Source organism: Podarcis cretensis, assembly GCF_951804945.1.
Source record: "Podarcis cretensis genome assembly, chromosome: 6".
NCBI lineage: Eukaryota > Metazoa > Chordata > Lepidosauria > Squamata > Lacertidae > Podarcis > Podarcis cretensis.
The window spans coordinates 37416771-37439288 of record NC_137175.1 but is presented as its reverse complement, the minus strand read 5'-3'; the positions used below and the strand labels follow the sequence as shown (position 1 = coordinate 37439288).

Here is a 22518-nt window from a genome sequence, read left to right as displayed (position 1 = left end):
AGTAGTTTCTATAGGGAAATTACACAGCAGGGGAATAGTTAAACTCACCATTGCCCTAATATACAATCCTGATCAGTTGTCCCTCCCCAGCCAGCTGATTTTTACAAATAATAATGATGAACAGTGCTTCCTTTCGGCCAGAACTCACTTCCAGCACCTCTCTGGTGGGAACAATTGCCATTCTGAGAGAAAGAGGAAGGTGTTTATGGTGAGTTCCAGCACTTCTTTTTCTAGAAAAATAGCACTGATAATGAGATAGGAAATCCAATCACAGATCTTCAACATCCTGCCAAGTTGGGCTCTCAGAAAACTGAAAGTAGACAGGCTAATGGTCTCCCCACATAAGGTAGGTTTGTATATTCAAATGCTAACTTTGTCCAATAAATTTGCTTCTACTATTGGAAGGGGGAGGCAGCAGGGACAAATTAGCCATCCCTTTTAAAAGGACTCCCTTAATTGGTAAATCTAATAACATTCAGAACTCCCTACGTGCTCTCTTACATAATGTATCTTCTGTACTCAATTTTCCACTGAACGTGCACATTTCTCTTTTAAAAAGCAGATGTTTTCTATCTAGTGGAGCTTTTAAAAGGGGATGAGCCTTGTCAGGGATTCTGTTCCACTCACAAACCCTTCCTAAGTGATGTGTATTGTGTCTAGAAGAATCTCCACAGAAGATCATGTTCTAATAATCTTTAAATCTGCCATGTATGATATAGAAGGCTAGTGGGAGAGTTAATTGGTTTAAGAATGGATCACAGAGAACTGGGATGGAACAGTTGCAGTGAATTACACCAATTCCATCTGAAACAGAACGTGTGGGATACAAGTCAGGAAGATGCAGATACAGTCTTTCAGAGCAGAAGATGAGTGAAGCCAAACGTGGGCCACAGCATGGGCACCTCTTGATAAAGTTGCCAGCTTCTTTTATAAACATGTGCAGCTGTTTAAAGCACAGGGCCCAACAGACAGAAATTAGACGCTGAATTAGAAGCAGAAGCTTTCCTCACTGTTGCTTCTCTGCATGCTAGGAAAAGCTTATTGATTTGATTTTCTGCAGAGTAGTAGTAAGCCTAAACATAAATTATGGCTCCAATCCCACTGCTGTCATGGGCAGCTAGTCTCATAAACAACTGTTGAGTCCAGTGGTAGACAAACATGTAAATATGTATCCAATGATTCATCAGACCAGCTCATTAAGTCTCAGATGAACAGTATGATGAAGATGGGGGTTATTTCATTAGTCTATATCTGCATTAGCAATTTATGTTGCTGGATATCTTCCTTGATGGACAAGGATATTAGATTATGCTCCTTGCAAAACCATTGGTGTGTCCTTCATTCCTGTTGTACTTTTGCTGTGTCCAGTTCTGGACACCACCATTTAAGAAGTATATTGGCAAGCTGGAGCGTGTGCAGAGGAGCATGACTGAAATGATCAACAGTCTGGAATCCAAGCCTTATGAGGAACGGTTGAAGGAATTACCTGCCTGTTTAATCTGTGCCAGCAAAAAAGTTTAACCTACAAAAATTCTCTGTGCTAGACTGTTGGCGGAAGTACAGGATCAAATGGAAGAGAGGGATGAGAAATTCTCAGCAAAGTTTAAAGGCTCACACCTGGATATATTCAAGATTAAAATTACAAAAGGAGGAGGGGAATAAAATCCACGTTAAGAACATTTGATGCTGCTAATTTTTATTTCTCGTAGTAATTTACTGTAGCAATGACAAACTGCCATCCTTTTTTAGTTTTAAAACAGGAAGTTATTTAGTGCCTTTGGCATCATGCAGTCCATTTAACTGTTTACAACCACTCAACAGGGGAATTAGTGAGCTGTCAACATACAGTGTTTGAGGAATAGTCAGAAGTAGAAATTACAAAAAAAAGTTGCAGCACGGAGGGCTCTTGCCCATGGCTCTGGCCAGCCATGCCTTCTAGGAATCTCCATTCCATTTGCCTATTCTTCCCCAGTTTTTGTCTCCGCACTCCAGTCAGCATTCCATGGCCACTTATAAGCTCTGTCATTATTGGGCTAGACTTTTTTTTGGAGGGTGCCATCTTTGCCCACCCCCGTTTTTTTTTTTTTTCCTGCAAACCCTAGGGCTTTACCAGTCACTTTGCTATCTCCCTTTTCTTTTTCAGTGTGCCTGTTTTAGCTACAATCCTGTTGGCATTCACCCTCTGATTAGAGGGAGACGGTGAGTGTGTGTGTGTAGAGGAAACCTCTGAGTAAAAATAAAACAATCCTACTGGAATTTTCTTAACATGTGTCCATTGCTACTGGAATGTGCACATAAGCCCTTGGGTCCTTGTTCAAATAATAATTTTAAAAAGTCACTGAAATAAGTCTCTGCCTTTGCGAGAGTTGCTACTACTAAATCACCACATCAATGCGGTGTACATATTAACAGCCCTCTCTCTTAAGCATTTCTTAACAGCTTTCCACCCACAGCAGGAATTCTGCTTCGCACATGCTAATAGTTGCTAATTTTCCCCTTGAGGGGGGTTAGATCTGTGCAATGAAAAGGGATGGCTGCTGGTCCAGCCCCTTGGGGACAATTTATGGGACATTTGAACTAATATTTGTCTAACCTGCCACGACCTGTGTGGGAGAGGATTTTTTAGACACAGCCTTCAAGTGCATTATTACTGCACAGGAGACAGGCCAGACTGACCCAGCCAGCAGCAGCCAGGGGCGGTGACTGCTGTGGAAAGAGGGGGATGGAATTGTTGTCTTAAAATCTTGGCTGATGATTCAAGGCAGGGAAATGTGACAGTCCCCCAGTTGGCTGCAGCAAGACTGAAAGGGGGTGGGGGGAACAGTCAATGCAGACATCAAACCTGTAGACAGTAAACCAGTACTTAATTTGTTAATCAGCAATAGCTTCAGGTAAGATAGCGTGATTTTTTTAAATGCAGTTAACTTGTATTCATTTATAAATAGCCTATGAGAGAAAACAGATTGCATAAGCAGAGTCTACAGATTCAGGAATTTCAATTTGGACACATTGGCTGGTGCTGGCAAATGCATGAGGATACTATTACACACAGAAATATCCATGAGGCCTCTGTGTGAGAAACCTTTTGCATTCTCACAAAGAAATGCAAGAGAATACAGTATTGGTATCGACTATTTTTCAAAGGGCAGCACAGTACAATTCCTAGTGTGACTGGCAAGTCCCACAGAAGAATGTAAGTGGGAGAGTGTCCTCCAGAAGTTTTGAACGACAACTCCCATCAGTGGGTCTTTGTGAGGTAAATTAATGTTAGCTTGCTTCTTTCTTGAAGTAGTGCTGGGCAAGGTGGTGGAAATTTTTGAAAAAGAGAGCAGAGTATGAGAAAACTATTTCATCCCTTTAATTCAGGTTTGATGCAATGGACAATTTACACCAGGGCCACTGCTGCCTGTGTTGAGAAATTGCCAGCAGCTGAATTCTTCCAAGGTGCTTTCTTGAGGCAAGCTGAGTTTTGGTGCTACTTTGAGAAAATGAGTAAAGCAGCAGGCCTAGTCCCACTATTATGCAGACTGAAGCAGCGGCTTCAGGTGACAGGAGTGGGGAGCAGGAAGTGAAAGCAAGGTGTTTGGAGGACAGAGCTGTATTTGCCATATGGCTCTGTTCTTCCAAGTTAGCCTGATGCCCTCTGGTGCAGTGGAGGATGTGAGATTTCTAAACTGATCGCCTACCAACATTGATGCAAGGCCCACTGAGCACATGCCCAAGACTCTCACTCCATGTAGAACCTACAATGCAGGACCCGCTGGAATACTGTTGTCATATTATGTGTACAGTGGTACCTCTGGTTACAAACTTAATTCGTTCCAGAGGTCTGTTCTTAAGCTGAAACCGTTCTTATTCTGAGGCACGCTTTCGCTAATGGGGCCTCCCGCTGCACATGCGCCTCCATCGCGCAATTTCTGTTCGCATCCTGGAGCAAAGTTCGCAACCAGGAGCAGCTACTTCTGGGTTAGCGGAGCTCGTAACCTGAAGCATTCGTAACCAGAAGTGTTCGTAAGCAGAGGTACCACTGTTCTACCTGATAGATGATGCTTCAGGAAACTTACAGCTTACCTGCAGTGGGAACATGCAAACCTGATGTTCACCCCTGTACTCCACTGTATGTACAGCATACAATGAAGCTCTGTGAACACAGTGGTTACAATTCTTTTTCTATCAGCAAATCAGTCTACAACTCCTTGATTCTATCCCATCCTAGAAATGATGAGTAATGTTTATTGATAGTCATGAGAACCATGTAAATATCTCATCACTGGAGGGCACTCTACTAATTTGAGTTCTTCAGGCTTCCCAGCTAAAGACCTGCTGTCCTCCATATGAAAGGCGGACATGTAAAACACCCCTTCCAGCTTGCAATTCTGTGGATTCAACAATTGCTTCTTAAGTGAAGAATAACCTTCAGGCTCAGCACATATGTAATAAGCAGAGACAAATAAGTTCAGCTACCACCGCAGAATTACAACACTAGAGAACAATTTGCTGCATTCCTTCAAAGGCCTGTATGAACCCAATCTCCTAAATAAGTACCAGACACCAAGTGCTCCGTAAGCAAACAGAGCCCCCGAAGTGCATAAATGAAATAAGTAAAAAGCTTCACATTACATATAAACCAGCCGTTTGCACCTTGTTATTAATGGTCTTGACTGTGACCTCTGAACCCAGCCTTGCTTGGAGTCACGAATCCGCAAGTCTTGGCACCTTTGCAATAATTCCTAAATGCAGGAGAAGAATAAATAAAACTGTCCAACTTTAAATTAGATCCAATAAAACAGAATTTAGTTTCAAGCAAAACTGCATCATGAAGCTCTTTCATGGAGGAACTTCATCCAGAGATGACTGGCTGCCTGAGAACACTGCAAAAAAACAGCCCAGTTGGCTTGGATTATTTGGTTATCAATTTATTTTAAAAGAAAGAAGATTCTTGGTATTATCTGAATTGGCCACTATACTGAGTGGGGTAAGGGAAGAATACTATAAGTTAAGAGTAACCAGCAGAGAACAACCTGATCCCCATTTTCTGATTGCTGTTCACGGTGTGGGAGTTGGTGCTGCATGGACCATTAGATCCTTTAGCAACCTTTTGTATCTTTGACCCTGAGTGTGCTGATAAAACCACCTGGCAGGCATTCAAATAGGGATGCTGAGAGCTAATGGCATCAGTGTTGTGGCATTAACCATGGTTCCCTATTATCTTCCAGGCATTATACAGGGTGCTGTTTTAAACTTACAAGTCCTAAACTTCTGAACCCTGCATACTTACAGGCTGCTTTACCCCCTTATATTTCTTAGCTACTTCCAGTGTCAACCCAAAGTATGCCTTTGCCTTTATGGTGTGCTAAGTCTGATTATCAAAGTGAAGCGGAGAGGCACTTTCAGAAGCTGTCCCGCAAAACAGCGGAACTCTTTTTCCTTACATATATTGCCAACTCAGAGCTTCAGCATCTTTATCAGAAGAATAACAAGAATCAAGGTAAACACTTGTACAGTAACACACATCACCAGGAAGTATATCTTAAGCATATGTGTTTATGTAGGTAGCATGTGCCACTTGAAACACATCATGGCAAAGCACCTTGCCAAATGCTAGAATTTACTGGTAAAGGTTAGGAGAAACTTACATATCAAAAAGCAAGAACTGCAAAATTAAGCAAATACTTTTTTAAAAAAAGCCAATTCTACTCTCAGTGAGGAGCACAATGTGAATGCTATGCATACATTTCTAAGTTGCAGTTGAAAGGCATTGCCAAAGCAACATGAAATGGTAGAAGGAACTAAGACTCCAGAAAGAAGAAAAGCTACAATTCTGTGCACACTTAACTGGGGGCAAATCACATCAAACTTATTGGGGCTTAATTCCAAGTAAATATATGTAAGATCAAGCAGTTGAGAGCTAAAAGCTACCTGAGGGCACATAGAATTGCATTGGAACTGGAATGCACACACTGGAATGCAGTTTTGGAACATTCATAAAGAAGGCTTACACATTGGTTAAAATGATCTCTGGCTTTTTAGCACCATTCTCAGCTGGGCCAGTTGCTCCACATTTCAGTGTGCACAACTGAGTATGGCATAGAACAATGTGGATAAACATGGCAACACGTTTTACCAGATAGCAGAAGAGTAACACACACACACACACACACACACACACACACACACACAGTGTCTTATGGGAGCCACATAGGCTAAGAATTGCTGCCAGGACTACATTCACCACAAGCTCATCCTACTCTAGTACACTCATGTCAAAGAAAAGACAGTGAGAAAAACCAGCTCTAGGGAGTGATACATGGGAGGCTGTGCTTCATTTATAACCCCACACATATGCTGGAAAAGGTTCAACTTTAAAAAGCATTATATCGCCTACCTTATGGGCCCCCGTTGATTGTGAAGTGAAACTGCATGAGCACAACATGTCTATTAATCATCACAGTGATACCAGCGTGAGAAACAGCCCCTGTGGCTTACGTTCACTTGGAAGAAAACATAGAGAGTTACCTCCTGGTAGCTGAATAGTTCCAGCAATTTGTATCTCTTGCTTTCCTGTGTTGTCATATATGAACGCAAGTATCAGTATAGATGGGGTGGTAGGTGATAAGGTTGCCATGTGCCTTCTATTGAAAATATATGTATCTCTAAAATGGGGGGAAAGCATAAAATGTAACTGAGAACGGGCTTCCGGATTCTGAGCTGTTCCCGGCCTTTCAAAATTAATATATGGAATGGGGTGAGACCATAAGTGTTGGCAACATTTAAAATGAATGTCTCAACAGGCAGGGGACCCATGATCTATAAATCATCTGGGAAGTGGTACTATCTCATGCTTCAAGATCAACAGCCAACCTCTGTGCAAGGACTCACTGAAGACAGATATACATGTTTCTTTCCATTGTGGGGGCTATGCATCTTTTGCTGAAGCATTGTTCCCTCATTAGAATAGATGGGAGTGTGCTTTGACAATGCCTCTAATTGCAAACTGAGAAACGCATGTACCATCCAAAGTCACAGTGCCATCATTTAAAAGTTTAGGTTTCACAGTTTACCCCCACAAAGCTGCCATTTGGAACAAAGTCAGAACAGGGGGTTGGGATATCAGATCTGAGCTGTGTTAATGCTTCTGTATGATCATAGGTCAAGGCAAGCATCAATTTTGTCTGCTGCAATTAGAATAAATTCCTCCCAAGGTATCAGTCTCCATCAAGCACTACAAAGTTAAGCAATCCCAGAAACAGTTGAAAGCACAAGTGACAAAGCCCACTTGTTAAGCTCTGATTTATGACTCACTGAATGGTAAATGTGAAAAAAAACAATTCAGCTAATTTAATCCCTTAGAAGAGGGAGGACCTGGACCAGTTGCTGGGGTGGACATGTTAGTAATAGAATATAATTTGGCTTGAAGAACATGTAAGTGACCACAGCAATGTGATGATCATGAATTTCTACCCTGCCCCATCTTGAAGGGTGAGGTAGCATCATGGGTCATGAATCCATGTACTCTGCAAGGTAGCTGTAAACTCGTTAAAAATCAGAATCACAAGAATGTGGTGACCAATCTGAGAGGTCATATACTCAGGGTGTTTTAGAACAGGGGGGTGGAACCCAGTAATTTGTCCCACCAGCACAGGGATTTCTGCTTGTGGTACTGAACTCCCACTTTCCCTGTGCATACCTTGTGCCCTCCTTCAATCTGCTCCAGAGGTTTGGGGGAAGCCTCAGAATAGATTTAGGGGGCACACAGGATGAGGAAAGCAGGAAGATTTTGTTGCATGAGCAGAAATCCTCAGTGGTTCCACCTCCTCTGTGCTGCTATCCATTCACCTGCTTTCTTGCTTTGGGCCTAACCTGCACAGTTAGGGCAATATAATAGGAGAATGACAATGTGAATGGCTGCTCCTGTAATTTATCATTTGCTCGGGAGAGGACAGGTGAACAAGCAGCGACAGCAAGATGAAGGAGCAGCAGGACTAGGATTCTCTGGCTGTTGTCCGTGGGCTACTTGGGTGTGGGCCTCAGCAAATGCCAAGTGATTCCAACACCACTCCTGCAGGTTTTATTTTTTGTTAAAAAAACATTTACGCGCAGAAGGCAATTTCAACACACAGTCTATCAGATTTATTGCTTTCTGGAATTTCTGGAAAGAAAGCAGTAATCTCAAATTGTACAGCTAAAGTGAGCACAACACTCTTGCCCTCCCCGTCCCACCAAACATGGTGTTCTTAAATCGTTATAGATTCTAAGGCTTAAAAAGGGATACAGCAATTTTAAGCACCAGTAACAGGATGCAAAACAAAACTAAGTCACGGAGTTTGTCTTCCTTGACACCCGTAGCTGCAGATGCTTTTGTGCTAGAGAGGGTGTTGGTGGTGGAGTTCCTGAGAACACTGACCCAAGGACTGAGTTCACTCAGATTTGGGTCAGCTGATGCCAAAGACCAGTAGGCATGAGGCGCTCAATCTTCTCCATCATGAAGCTCAAGGGTGACAAAAGAGTTCCAAAGAACTGAAAGAAAAGAAAAAGCTACAATTAAGCTTAATGCTAAAGTTAACACACTCATTCAAGATGTATTCTGCTGACATATTTGACTGGCTTTCATTGAATATAAGTGGAATAATTTAGGAATCAAAACAGATTAGGCTTGGCAGGGGAAGAAACAGATGCACAATATAGTTCTTTTTATTGTTAAACTTTCTAAATACATTTCTATTTTTTTTCCAAAAGAAGAGAAACTGAACTTTAAATATGCAAAAAAAGGTATACATAGTGACAATGGGGGGGGGGGGGGGAATCTGAATTCTCCAGAAAGATGCAGATGCTTTAAAAATAAAAGATTGTGAAGAGAAATGGCTGGATTCACCAAAATATGCCTAGAAGAAAAATTCAGCTGAGGAGCTGATGGGGGAAAGGTACACAAAGAAATACATTTCTATGAAACACTGGCTTGTTAAGAATGCTAGCCTTTTTACAGTTTTGTCTTTAAACAGTTCAGTCAGTCTTAGGCATTCTGTACTTCAGGACTACCCTTATTAGAGATAGGCAAATCATGGAATAAGGCTTCAATGACAGCAAAAATAACTAACTTAAATATGGAAGTGAGGCAGAGCTAGTGCAGAAACAAAGTTTTCAAGCCATTAGCTATATTCACTTAATAGTGCCTTAATCTTTGCTTCGACTTTACGAGAAAAAAACTGTAGGCCCTGGTGACCCCGTTCAACCTTCTCATATTCAGCACAGATACTATTTTACACAATGGACCATCCTTTCTCCTAATTGCCTTCTATAATCCACTGGGACCTTTTGCCATTCTTCACATCAGAAAATACAGTCTAGAAAGTTGTCATTTGAAATAGTATTTTAGCTATGCAAATGGATTAATGTTGAGGGAGACAGCCATGCTATCTTCAATTGCCTTGACATAGAACAGTTTGACTCAGCTAACTCTAAAGTTAGCTCTCATTCCAAGTAACTTCACAGCTCCACTACTATATTAATGATACTTTTAATCAAAGGCTCATTCTTCATATCCAGGAATTACACACAGAAGCTAACCTGTAAATTACAAGTGTCGTCTCTCAAATTAATATTACAGATTAAGATGTAGGTTAGTAAGGCAAGAAAACAGTACCTTTCATCCCTGCACATCCAGCTTGTGGGAGACTATTTCACATAGTTCAAATGTAGGCTATTATTCATTACACATCTCCAAGCCATATACATTTTCTCACAGATAAGCAGAAGCTTCTAGTGTTTATAAATTTGAGATGCTCAGCAGCTGTGTATTAATTTAATTCTTGTGTAACTTAATGAGCCTTCAACAAAACAGTAAAGGGATTTATTCCTGTTACAAAAGCAGTTGTCATGCAATTATGTGAATTCATTTGTTGGAATTCAGAGGTCTAGCTGCCCTACCAGTATAATCTCCAAATGAACCCAGTGCTTCAAAATAAATATGCAAGAATACATGGAGTAGCTGATGATAGGATGACAATTTGTTACACTGGTATTTTGTGATATGTGAATTAGAGCTGCCACCTAAGGTGATTGCTTTGTATTGTTTCAGACCGAAGGATCTTTGCATTGTTACTTCAGATCTAAGGAAGTGCCATCAGCAAGACTCCATCATATGAACATTGGAGGGATGGAGACACAGAGGGTACATTCCTCTTGTTTCCTGCTTATGTTGGCAGTGAAAAAGGGAACAGAGATGAGAACAGAGCACCCAATTCTACACAGGCTCTTTTCCTTGCATATTGCTAATGACTTCTTGTTTTTGCAAAGAAATCTAAGATTGCCATTCAACTGGCTTCTATCTCTTCAGGTTAAGCAACCACATAAACAAGTTCAAATAATAGTAATCCTGTTTCTCACTGGGACATTCAAAGCTTCTGGAAAGCAGGCCCTGTAACCCATTCCAGCTGCTAACAAAAGCCAATCAAGATCGCTGTGCCCCACTGGACCCAATGGAAAGCTTCCATTCACTTCAATTTAGCAGCTATGAGCCAATTTTGAGCTTTCACTGTTGGCATATTCCTTTGTGTATACGATGCAGCTATTAAAAGACTGGCTGTGGTTTTTGGCCTCTCAACAATTTTTGTTGTAGCTTGGCAAGAGGCTTGTCTGGCGATTTGATTGTAGAGGAAACAAGTGAAATATTATCCAGTGAAAATGCATAAGTCAATGTTATTCTGTTAAATAAAAGATATTAAGTTTTGTTCTTTTACAGAAGTACATAGCTGACAGAACAGATTAGACAGCTGAGAACATCCAATATCTCCTCTGTGGAATACATGGAAGAGTTGGGGGATATGAAGGAAGGCTGTCTTTTAAAAGCATAAAAACTGCTCAAAGATAACCTCATGTAGTCCAAATTTTAAACCTGAAAGTAGGGAACAAATCTTATGCGCTTCTACCCCAGGTGTTATTACTGATCTACTTTCATAGCTTAAAAGAGCAAGAGCTTTGGTGGGGGGCAGTGTTTAGGCCTAGGACTTACCAATTTGTTGCAGGACATGTTAATAATAAGATTTTTTTTTAAAAAAAAATCTCTAACTTACTAGAGCATGAAGCTCTGTTTTTTATCTCGTAAATGTAGAAAATGAATTAGCCACACTCACTTTCTTGAAATCTGAATGCAATCTATTTAGTAAACAAGGCAAATAATGTAATCTAAATAAAAGAGTCATTCAAATGAGAGCCTAAGTGCTGTTTTTTAACCTATAAAGTGCTTAGCTTGAGCCCTACATCCCTGAGACCAACTTCCTTTCCTTGTGCTGTCATAAGCATTAATTTCAATTGACCATGGCCTTCATGGCTGTATAAATCCACATGCCAAGTTTACACCGCCAGGACACAGAGAGGTGTTCTGTGGCTGTCCTCATAATTGAAGGTCTCGCTTCACCTGGAGGTCCATCAAATTCAGAACCTGAATGTAAAACATTCTAAGCTTAAGGAAACGTAGGGTAATTATAATTTAGGAAAGACTGCACATGTGCATGTTTTAATTGCTACCTCAGGAAAGAGAAGGATATAAATTTAAATAAATAACCAAATAGTCCAATAATTAATTTAGTAGGAACAAACTGGCTACAGTAGTGAAAATGCGTTAAGGAATGAGTGACTCAGTCATTTGCGAATAAAGCTTACAGCTGTCAGCAGAAAAAAGGAACTCTCTCAATCTTCAGAAGGAATGTTGTATTATAACTTGGTATCAGCTGAGTCAAGAAGACACAGAAACATGACTATTAGCAAGAAACAAGTTGTTGTTGTTGTTTAGTCGTTTAGTCGTGTCCGACTCTTCGTGACCCCATGGACCAGAGAACGCCAGGCACTCCTGTCCTCCACTGCCCCCCGCAGCTTGGTCAGACTCATGCTGGTAACCTCGAAAACACTATCCAACCATCTCGTCCTCTGTCGCCCCCTTCTCCTTGTGCCCCCCATCTTTCCTAACATCAGGGTCTTCTCCAGGGAGTCTTCTCTTCTCATGAGGTGGCCAAAGTACTGGAGCCTCAGCTTCACAATCTGTCCTTCCAGTGAGCACTCAGGGCTGATTTCCTTCAGAATGGAGAGGTTTGATCTTCTTGCAGTCCATGGGACTCTCAAGAGTCTCCTCCAGCACCATAATTCAAAAGCATCAATTCTTCGGCGATCAGCCTTCTTTATGGTCCAGCTCTCACTTCCATACATCACTACTGGGAAAACCATAGCTTTAACTATACGGACCTTTGTTGGCAAGGTGATGTCTCTACTTCTCAAGATGCTGTCTAGGCCTGTCATTGCCCTTCTCCCAAGAAGCAGGCGTCTTTTAATTTCGTGGCTGCTGTCACCATCTGCAGTGATCATGGAGCCCAAGAAAGTAAAATCTCTCACTGCCTCCATTTCTTCCCCTTCTATTTGCCAGGAGGTGATGGGACCAGTAGCCATGATCTTCGTTTTTTTGATGTTGAGCTTCAGACCATATTTTGCACTCTCCTCTTTCACCCTCAATAAAAGGTTCTTTAATTCCTCCTCACTTTCTGCCATCAAGGTTGTGTCATCTGCATATCTGAGGTTGTTGATATTTCTTCCGGCAATCTTAATTCCGGCTAGGGATTCATCCAGCCCAGCCTTTCGCATGATGAATTCTGCATATAAGTTAAATAAGCAGGGAGACAAAATGCAGCCTTGTCGTACTCCTTTCCCAATTTTGAACCAGTCAGTTGTTCCATATCCAGTTCTAACTGTAGCTTCTTGTCCCACATAGAGATTTCTCAGGAGACAGATGAGGTGATCAGGCACTCCCATTTCTTTAAGAACTTGCCATAGTTTGCCATGGTCGACACAGTCAAAGGCTTTTGCATAGTCAATGAAGCAGAAGTAAATGTCTTTCTGGAACTCTCTAGCTTTCTCCATAATCCAGTGCATGTTTGCAATTTGGTCTCTGGTTCCTCTGCCTCTTCTAAATCCAGCTTGCACTTCTGGGAGTTCTCGGTCCACATACTGCTTGAGCCTTCCTTGTAGAATTTTAAGCATAACCTTGCTAGCGTGAGAAATTAGTGCAATTGTGCAATAGTTGGAGCATTCTTTGGCACTGCCCTTCTTTGGGATTGGGATGTAGACTGATCTTCTCCCCTTCATGGATCACTGCCTTGCCGTGGCGAAGGGGCTTGAAGAACTCAGAGAAGCTATGAACTATGCCGAGCAGGGCACCCAAGATGAACAGGTCATAGTGGAGAGTTTTGACCAAACGTGATCCACCTGGAGGAGGAACCGGCAAACCACTCCAGTATCCCTGCCAAGAAAACTCCATGGACAAAGACAACAGGCATATAAAAGAAACAAGTAGGACCAACAAAAAGGTGTTGTAGTGCAGAGTGTTTGTTTACTGTTCCAATCATTCATCCTTTTTTGAGGGGCTGTTTAATTCCCACCCACTTGCTCCCCCCCCCTGTAAAAACTTCAGGGTTCCCCCAATATTTCCTGTGTGCTGTTGTTGTTTTGTGTGTGTCTACTGTTTTGGCTATATACATAATATTCTGCAAGTCTGAACACTGAAAGAAGGAATGGTGATGGGCTCCAGGGTCATGTTCATGACAGGAGAATTCTGTATACTTTAAATAATTATGGTCCCAAAATTAAGGGGAGAAAAGAACTGGAATTAAGCCAGGCTCTTACAGCATTGTTCACGGGCAGTTCAAATGACCACTTTCTGTTAGATTTAATATTTATATCTTGTCTTCTATTACAATAATACTCAAAGCAGGTATTTGGTGGAGGCTTGTTAACTTTATTGGGTCACGGTGAAGTGGCAATTAAAATCACAGCCTCAGATTATACATGGCAGCAATCCTATACCTGGAAGCAAGTCTCACGGAAATTAATGGAATTGAAAGGACATGAACAGGATTGCACTATTAGTATCTTTACTTTCATTAAGTTTAAAATCTTTCAAAATTTGCATTGAAAGAAAAAAAACATTGAGTTAAACATTGAAACGTAAGGACAAATGCATTATAGACAGATGTAACAAGAGGACTAAATGTACCGTATTTTTCGTCCTATAGGGCGCACCAGCCCATAGGACGCATCTCGGGTTTTTTTTTTTGGGGGGGGGAAATGAATAAAAAAAAATTATTTCCCCCCCTAGCCGCAGCTGCCGCCCCAAGCCTTGTGCACACCTGCCTGAAGCACGGGGCACCCTCCGGAGGGCTGCGCGTGCTTCGAGCTGCAGGCTGCCGCCCCAAGCCTTGCGCGCCCGGTGGGACCTCCTGCCGGGTGCGCAAGGCTTGCGGACACTCGCTCGAAGCACGGGGAGCCCTCCGGAGGGCTCTGCGTGCTTCGGGCTGCAGGCTGCCGCCCCAATCCTTGCGCGCTTGGCAGGACCTCCTGCCGGCACGCGAGGCTTGCGGACACTCGCCCGAAGCACGGGGAGCCCTCCGGAGGGCTCTGCATGCTTCGGGCGGCAGGCTGCCGCCCCAAGCCTTGCGCGCTCGGCGGGACCTCCCGCCTGGTGCGCATCGCTTGCAGACACTTGCCGGGGCTGCAGGCTGCTGGCCGCAAGCCTTGTGAGCCCGCGGGAACTCCCGCCGGGCTTGCAAGGCTTGCGGATAGCTTCCTGAAGCCTGGAGAGCGAGAGGGGTCGGTGCGCACCGATGCCTCTCGCTCTCCAGGCTTCAGCGAAAGCCTGCATTCGCCCCATAGGACGCACACACATTTCCCCTTCATTTTTGGAGGGGAAAAAGTGCGTCTTATGGGGCGAAAAATACGGTAGGTATTCGTTTTTTACTATGATAGAATGATATTCTGGGTATATCAGCAAATTAGAAAATACAGGTATTACAATGTTTATCTTTTTAGATTTGTTCATATTGAAGCACATAATTGTTTCCAGATATAACATTTTACAAGACTAAGCATGTTTCAGATGCAATTCAAAGTAAATTTATAATGCTTGTAAAGACCAAACTGAAATTTGGTCTCCAAATAAAATTGAGGCCAATGTTACTATGCAAGAAAAACCTACACTAATAAGATTTTGTGCTATCACTATAGCGGACAAACAGCAGCGATGTTTGCAAGTAACATTAAACCATAGTTTTAAATGGTTTGTTTCCCAGCAGTATGGCAGCAGTAGGACCAGCGGAAAAGTGAAGCGTCTAAGACAGGCATGTCCACAGCCTGTTTTGGGGGCCTGCTGGTCGATTTAATCTGGCCTTCATCACAGTATATGTCCTAGGGTAAAATCCTAAAAAAAGCTCAACAACCTTGGGGTTAAATCCTAAACTCACCAACCCTCATGCATGCTCACTTCATCAAATCTGGTCCTCTTTGAAAAAAGTTTGGGCACCCAGGTCTAGGATTTCAAATTAAGCCATTGTTTATTGTAACTATAGTTTGATGTGACACATGAACCAGTTCACTATAAAAACAACACTGATTTGAACACTGTCAGCTTATGAAAAATTACTTTTAAGGAAACAAATCATTTTGGAAAAAGATAGTTTCTAACTTAGTATATGGCATGAACGAAAACCCTGCTATTCCCATTTAACTGCTCATTAAGGTTGAAATGTTCAGTTACAGACCTGTCCTTGTTTAACTGGGCAGATTTAGTAAGTACTTACAAAAACAGTGAGGGGGCAGGTATTTTAGAAGGGGGTTCTACCTTTTTCTCACACAGTGCCTCCAAGACTATGCCTGCTGAGTCATGTATGAATATTATCTAAAAATAAAAAGTATTCACTTTGTTCATACGAGAAGATCTGCAGATTCCATCTATCAATGAAGACTTCCTTAACTGTGATAGAGATGCTCCATTCATAAAGTGTTTTCTAGTATCACAGAGCAAGATTCCCATTGTAGTAAAAGAAACAACAAGGCAATAGTTTGCACATTAATGGAGGAACCATATTTCTTTATGGGCTTACTGTTAGTGCATGAATGAAGGGTGGAGTGGGAACCCTCTCCTTCTTCCCAATAATTCAAGCACTGATGATCAGCTTTACCGGAGAAGTCTTGATGTTCTGGAGTGGTACTCATCCAGACAAAATGACAAAGTCCAAAAGCATACACAAGTCAGTGCAAGCTCCCTCTGATTAAGGAAACTCGTAAGAACAGAGCTAGTAATGACCATATTGTTTGACATATTTGAAACTATATACAGTACTTCCCATCAAGCATTATTTCAAAAGAAAGTTTTATATGTGTGCATGCTAGAATTGTTTTCAGGTTTAACACTGCAATTGTTCTATATGTAAATTAGGAAGCAACAATAAAGAAATCCAGCATAGAACTTCACTGAGCTATTCTTTGTTAGTGTAACATTTGACCTTGTATCTTGTTGGAAATCATACAATTTTGCTAGCACAGTCCTTGAATTAATCAAGCAGATAGTTATATTTCATTCCTTAAAAGTTAGCCAATTATGAACCACACACAAAACTGTTACTGGCATGTCCAGCAACATTTTCCCACATAATGAGTAACTAAATTTGGTAGAAATGAGGCCCCTGTTATCAGACCTACATATTTTGAACACTGCTTAATGAAAAGAAACTAGAATATGGATTTCATGCAACTTTGACATTCAAAAATTAGTAACTATGCTCTATTTCTGATCTCCACTTGTTGTAATACACATATTCAGCACACACTCTCCATCCAAGGCTATACAATAGCAAAATCAATGATCTGGTGTATGCCCGGTTCAAAAGTTCAAGGGTAGGTACTCCGAATCACAGTACTAAACAATGTTTCACAGGAGCTAAAATTGAGGGCAATTTGGTATTTTACAGAGAGGTTGTTGCTGCTATCTTCTAATGCCACAGTAGGTCAAACTACATAGATCAGCATTTTGTTTTGGGTAATACACACAATACAAAAGGGGGGTTGGGGGTCATGTTGTCCTCATGACCCGATTTTCAGCCTAGATCTGCACTACCTTAACCATAGAAGCTACAAGAGACACCTGCAACAGCTGCTTGGGTGAAGAAACTCCACCTTGTGGTACCACCAGGTGTTGTTGAACAGCAGCTCACATCATCCCTGCCCACTGGCCATGTTGTCTGGGGCTGATGGAAGACTCCCAACAAAATCTGGAGGGCACCACACTGGCTGCCCCTGGACTAACATCAGGCTGCTCTGACAACTGTTTCCTGGCCAAGGTCATTTCTACTGAGATATGCTGTGAGCTGGAGATCCAGAAGGACAGTAGCAACTGAAATACCTGAGGACTGGGGAAAACCTGTATACACATCCTGCACCTCCCTTGTAACTCTTGCCTATTTAAATATATTACAAGCATCTTCAAGATGTTTAGAATAGGTGGTATAAATACTCAAAGTAAGCAAGTAAAATAAAATAGTGACAAAGTGGAAGACCCTTAACAGGCATGTAGTACATCAGAAAAGAAAATAAATGACAGTTCAGCAGATGGTACATGTGACATCATCTGTTGACATGTGTGGTTCAATGGACCTTCAAAACAATTCTGAAAAGAGGTAGGATGCTTGCTTCGAAAAGGAGAGTAAATTGGAGATCTACCAGACAATGCTGGTGCCCTGTGAATATGGAATGCATGGTTTGTTTACTGTACAGTATTCATTAGGATCCTGGAAGCATCTTCCTATCCTTCTCTGGCTTAGAAGTATGCTTTGTGCTGATGTGTTAGTTGTTTCAGTGCCAAGGATGGATATGTTTATTTGCTCGTGCAGTTTTAAGGGATTGAGTGGAGTAGTAGTTAGTCTGCTTTGTGGTCTTAATAATTGTTTTAGTTGTTCCTGTTGTTTTAATGTCTATACAACATTTTGTGACACTGTATCTAAGTGTATGCGTTTTAGCTGGTATCCTGCTCTGGAAGCCTTTGGGATGAATGATGGACAAGAAATAGCCAGTAAGTAAATAAATAACATTTGCACAATTCAGGCTATTAATCAAAGCAGTCAGCTTGAAGAAGAGTTCATTCAAATGTCTACCTGATCCCTTTTCAGAATACCAGTTTAGGTAACAAGAGCCCTCATGACTCAAGCTTCTAAGCATATTAGAATGATTACTGACTATCAAGAAAATATGTTGAAGATTATCTCTACAAAATATTAGCCAATCATCCTGATCTGATATAACCACTGAAAACTGGCCAAAAATAGTGCTTTCTTTACCTTTACAACCCTCTTTAGGAATTCTTGTCAATGAGGGCATTTGTTATTGAAGTAGTATTTGTTATGGGTCCCATTCTGCCTCTCCCATGTGACATATCTCAAATTATTTTTATTTTACCATATAATTTTATTCTGCAGTTTGAACAATGCTACTTGTACTTCTTGTTGTTATGCACTTATCCCTTTGATAATTGTGTTTGCCTTGTGCTATCAATACAAAGTGAAAATCACATAGTGAAAATTGACCGCCTTCCTGCCAGAGTAAGCTATCTATATACTCAAAAAAGCTTACAGAAACATAGTGTTTTAAAAACATAAAGAAACAGTAAAATCCTTTTATGCTTCAGAGACTTAACTTGCCATATTTGCCATACATGGAATGGAAACTAAACAGTATTAGGGTAAATAGACAAGCAATGCTTCCATTCAGACCTTATAAAAGAAGTTTTCTTTGGTCAGCTACTAGCTCCCAATTAGCTCCCAGGGTACAGAAAGAAAGAATGCAACCGTTTATTTATTATTTGTATATGTACTTAATATGTAACAGGATACTGGGAGATAGTCTCAATATTTTCATCCTAATAATTCAAACACTGTAAGTGGTTGCCATATTTCAAACAGTGAAAATCTGGAATGTTGTTGAGCTTTTTTGGGCAAAGGAGTTTTGCCCAAAGTAGTTGAGATTTTTGGGCAAAAACAGTATTCCAGAAGTATGGCAACCCTACTGTAATTATTAGCAAATCCTTACAGTCAAAGAAAAACTGCATGTGGTTTGAAATGGCTTTCGTGCCCCCATGTCCTGCTTTAAAACTGGAAATTGTGGTACATCAGATGTTCCCCCATAATGAGATACAGTCCAGCTGCCGAAAGAAAACCAAGATCGTCATGTATCACCTCTGAAAAATCCCCTCTTAAAAAAAGAACACTAAGCTATGCTGAATCAGGTTTTTAGATGCCCATTGTTCTGAATTAGTTTATAGTGTTCCAGAGATGGTTCCTGCATGTCATATAAATACATTAAGTAAGCTGAGTCAATACTTACAGCTTTAGCAAAAATGACCATAAGTTCCGGGAACTGGTGTGTGAGGAGCGCTAACATTGCTGTGAAAGAGCACAGCCCTGCAGTAAAGTGGATGAAAAAAGGAAGTTCCTTCTGCGGGTACACAGACACATCATGAAATGCTGGAAGGAAGAGGGGAAATGGCAATAGTTATTTGATATTCCAGGTATTTTAGGGATGGTTAGATAAAGGTCGTGATTTTGCAAAGAAGAAAGACCTATCTGAGATGAACTATTATCTAACTTTAAATAGAGGGGAGGAATCTGCAACACTGATTAAATTAAGAATTGTTTTAAAATACACCCTTTGCAGTTAAGATATACATCAGTGAAAGCCTCAATGGAGTAAAACGTTCTTTCCTTTTAAGAATTGACCAAAGCAACAGAATTTTTAAAATTTGAAACCTGCTGGAGAGTAGCAGCATAAAAAGTGTTAAGATGATTTTATTTATGGATAAGTTTTGTATTTAAAAACTTAACAGGAATGCGTGAGTGATTGTGCTGAAATGTCTTCATGCACTGGAGTTTAATTATACCGGGAAGCCGATGGCTTAGGGTTCGTCACTAGCAGAGGCATTCCTTGAGCAATATCCTGCATGAGTGAGAAATGAGTAATTTAGAGCAGTCTGGGGGCAGATTTTAATTAGTTTTTAAACAGAGCTTTTCAAGACTTAATTTTTTTATTGAATTGCAAAAATATGCAAGTGCACTTGTGGCAGATGTGCCCCTTGGCTGCTTTAGTTATAAGTATGCCATATACTTTATAAACAAAGTTCTCCCAAGATGGAGAAGTTAACACTTATCAGAATCTCACCAGCACCTGGCATGAAACAAAACCCTCATTATAAAATAAAGGGGCACCAAAATTCTCGCACTTAGCAACTGAGAAGTATATTTTCAAATCACTTTACAAAGGATCGTTCATGGGCTACTATCAAGAGCCTAACTCAAGGTTAGAATTTACCAGTGTGGCAAAGAACCTCTATTTTTGCATAGATTCTAGTACAAGTCAAGTACATGTGATTAGGAAACTCTAGTGGTTAGGAAGCTCTATGGCTGTCTGGTATCAGTAAGGCAGGTTTGCCATTTTATAAGGGCTGATTGCTGGTTAACCACTGCTGTTTTGACCACTTTCTGGTTAAATCAATTGTGATAGCCATGCCTCCTAAGGGTTTGACATTCAGAAGGCCAAAACAACCTCACTTTTATTAGGGCTTTATACCAAAATATTTCAAAAATCATGTTTTTTAATTGCAATTGTTTATCATACCAAACCTGAAACATCTTAGGAATCCTTTGAAGACCATGCACATTTCTTGTAGGAAGTGTTTATGCATGAAAAAATAATTTTTGAAAAGGGGGGATCACCACAAGCAACAGTTGCACATGGATCTATTTCACTCCCCATTCTGTAATATTCCTATAGAACAATCTATGTCATTAACGTATTTTTTTCCCTACAAAAAATATTGAACATATAAAACATTCCAGATCTGACTACAGGATTCAGTTATTTAAGTGAATGGCACCCTTCCTAGCACACCAAGAATTTCTCTGTGAGTGTAACTCATTTTTACCTATCTAACAGAACATATTTTCGAGTAAGGTTTTTCATTGCCTAACTTTCATGTTCACCTATCTTTAAAATTCACTTTACTTTACATCTATCTCCAAACATCTGAGAGCTGAGAAACTCTTGCAACATACAGAAAAATACAAAAGTACAAAGCATGCCAAGCTATGTGCTTGTGTCATGGCAATATATGTGCTTAAAACAGCCATACTAGCTGGAATCTTTAGGTATGGCACATTTCCAGCTTAGGTCTGTGCTGAACAAGTTGACCTTGGGCCAGTTTCTCTCCTCATTTGAGTATGGCTATTTAGAAGCCAGAAAGAAAATAGCCTTTTTTTATTTAAAACATTGAGTTAAAGCTCCAAAGTGTTATCTGAAACTGCAGGTTAAGCAAATGTATGCAAGTCTAATTATTAAATATTTATACCTTGCCTTTTTATAGTACAGTCTCCAAGGTGACCAACATAAATATACAAGACAATTCAGATAAAGACCTCTATACCACCCACAAATGTAGGTCTTCAATCAAGCCGTGCAGGTTGCTTACTGAAGGAGTGCAGCAGCTTCTCGCTGCTGTGATGGTGTCTAAAATTGCACAGTGACCATTCTGAAACCTAGATATTGAGCATTTTCTTCACAGTGGAAATGTCCACAAGAGTGCTGATCAAATTGACATTCCCACAAGGGAAGCACTCATTCAATATTTTCCCACCTGAAAGAAACTGTCATTCTGGCCTGTGGTGCATGAAGGAGAACACAGGCCATTTAAAATGCTCTTCCCTTTTGATAGAACTAACCTAGAGTGCAGAGAATGCTGCTCCAGTCAAACAAGTAGAGAAAGAAACTCAACAACCACAAAGCCGAGGGGCAGTATTGTCAAGTAACACTGAGACTGGCTAAAGACACAAAAGGGGGCAATGATATTTTAACGCCACTCCTTTTGGAAACATTCCCCTCCTCAGGTTATCTTCACAGCACAGAACTCACCACAGCACAACTCCATTCCATACCAGTCATCTTTAAGATTATTTTGTATTATTTTTATGGTATTTTATGTTCTATTGTATCTGTATATATATATATATATATTGCTGTATACAGCAAGGTATTTTATATGTGTGTATGTGTAATAAATATGAATGCCATAAGATCTTGTACTAGAAACCCCAAGTCATGTGGAAAAAAGAACAAGCCACAGCAATGCTTCTGTGGGGAGAAGTCATACTGAGGTGGTCTGTCCCAAAGTGTGAGGTGTTGACATTTCCTTTGCAGAATGGGAAGGAGTTGGACCACAATCCCTCCACCACTTAAATATAAGATACAAAAGGGGGCTAATTTACATTGTTGGATAGCTGCTTCATTTATTTAAAAGCTAACTGCATTCAGTGTACAAGTGTATGGAATATTTATTGTATGCATGTATAGACACACAGGTATTCCAGTTGAGCACAATGCCACACAGAAAGAGAACAGACTTTTGTGATTAACTGTAGATGGAAAAAAATATATGTGAGAAATGGAACATTTTCTTACTTGGTAATAACTCTCTGTCTGCTGTCTCTGTGCAGCTGGGATAAGGATAAAATAGATGGCCCTTTTCTAATGGATATGGGATCATTCTAAAGGCTGAGGAGGTAAAAAAAAAAAATCAACATCAGACCCATGCAAAATTCACTTTACTAGAGTCGCCTGGAAACTGTGTTCTGTATACCACTTGTGATCAGATTCCTTTTATTAAAT

General features: G+C 40.7%; 1 protein-coding gene across 1 annotated transcript in view; it reads right to left on the bottom strand.

The window, feature by feature from the left end:
• Positions 1–8107: 8107 nt before the first annotated feature.
• The window catches only part of ST7L (suppression of tumorigenicity 7 like), a 42927-nt gene continuing 28516 nt past the window's right edge, over positions 8108–22518 (bottom strand). The window contains 3 exon segments of the mRNA XM_079981891.1: positions 8108–8517; positions 19189–19328; positions 22312–22404. Of these exon segments, the coding sequence (XP_079838017.1) occupies positions 8422–8517; positions 19189–19328; positions 22312–22404 (329 nt within the window). The 3' untranslated portion in view covers positions 8108–8421.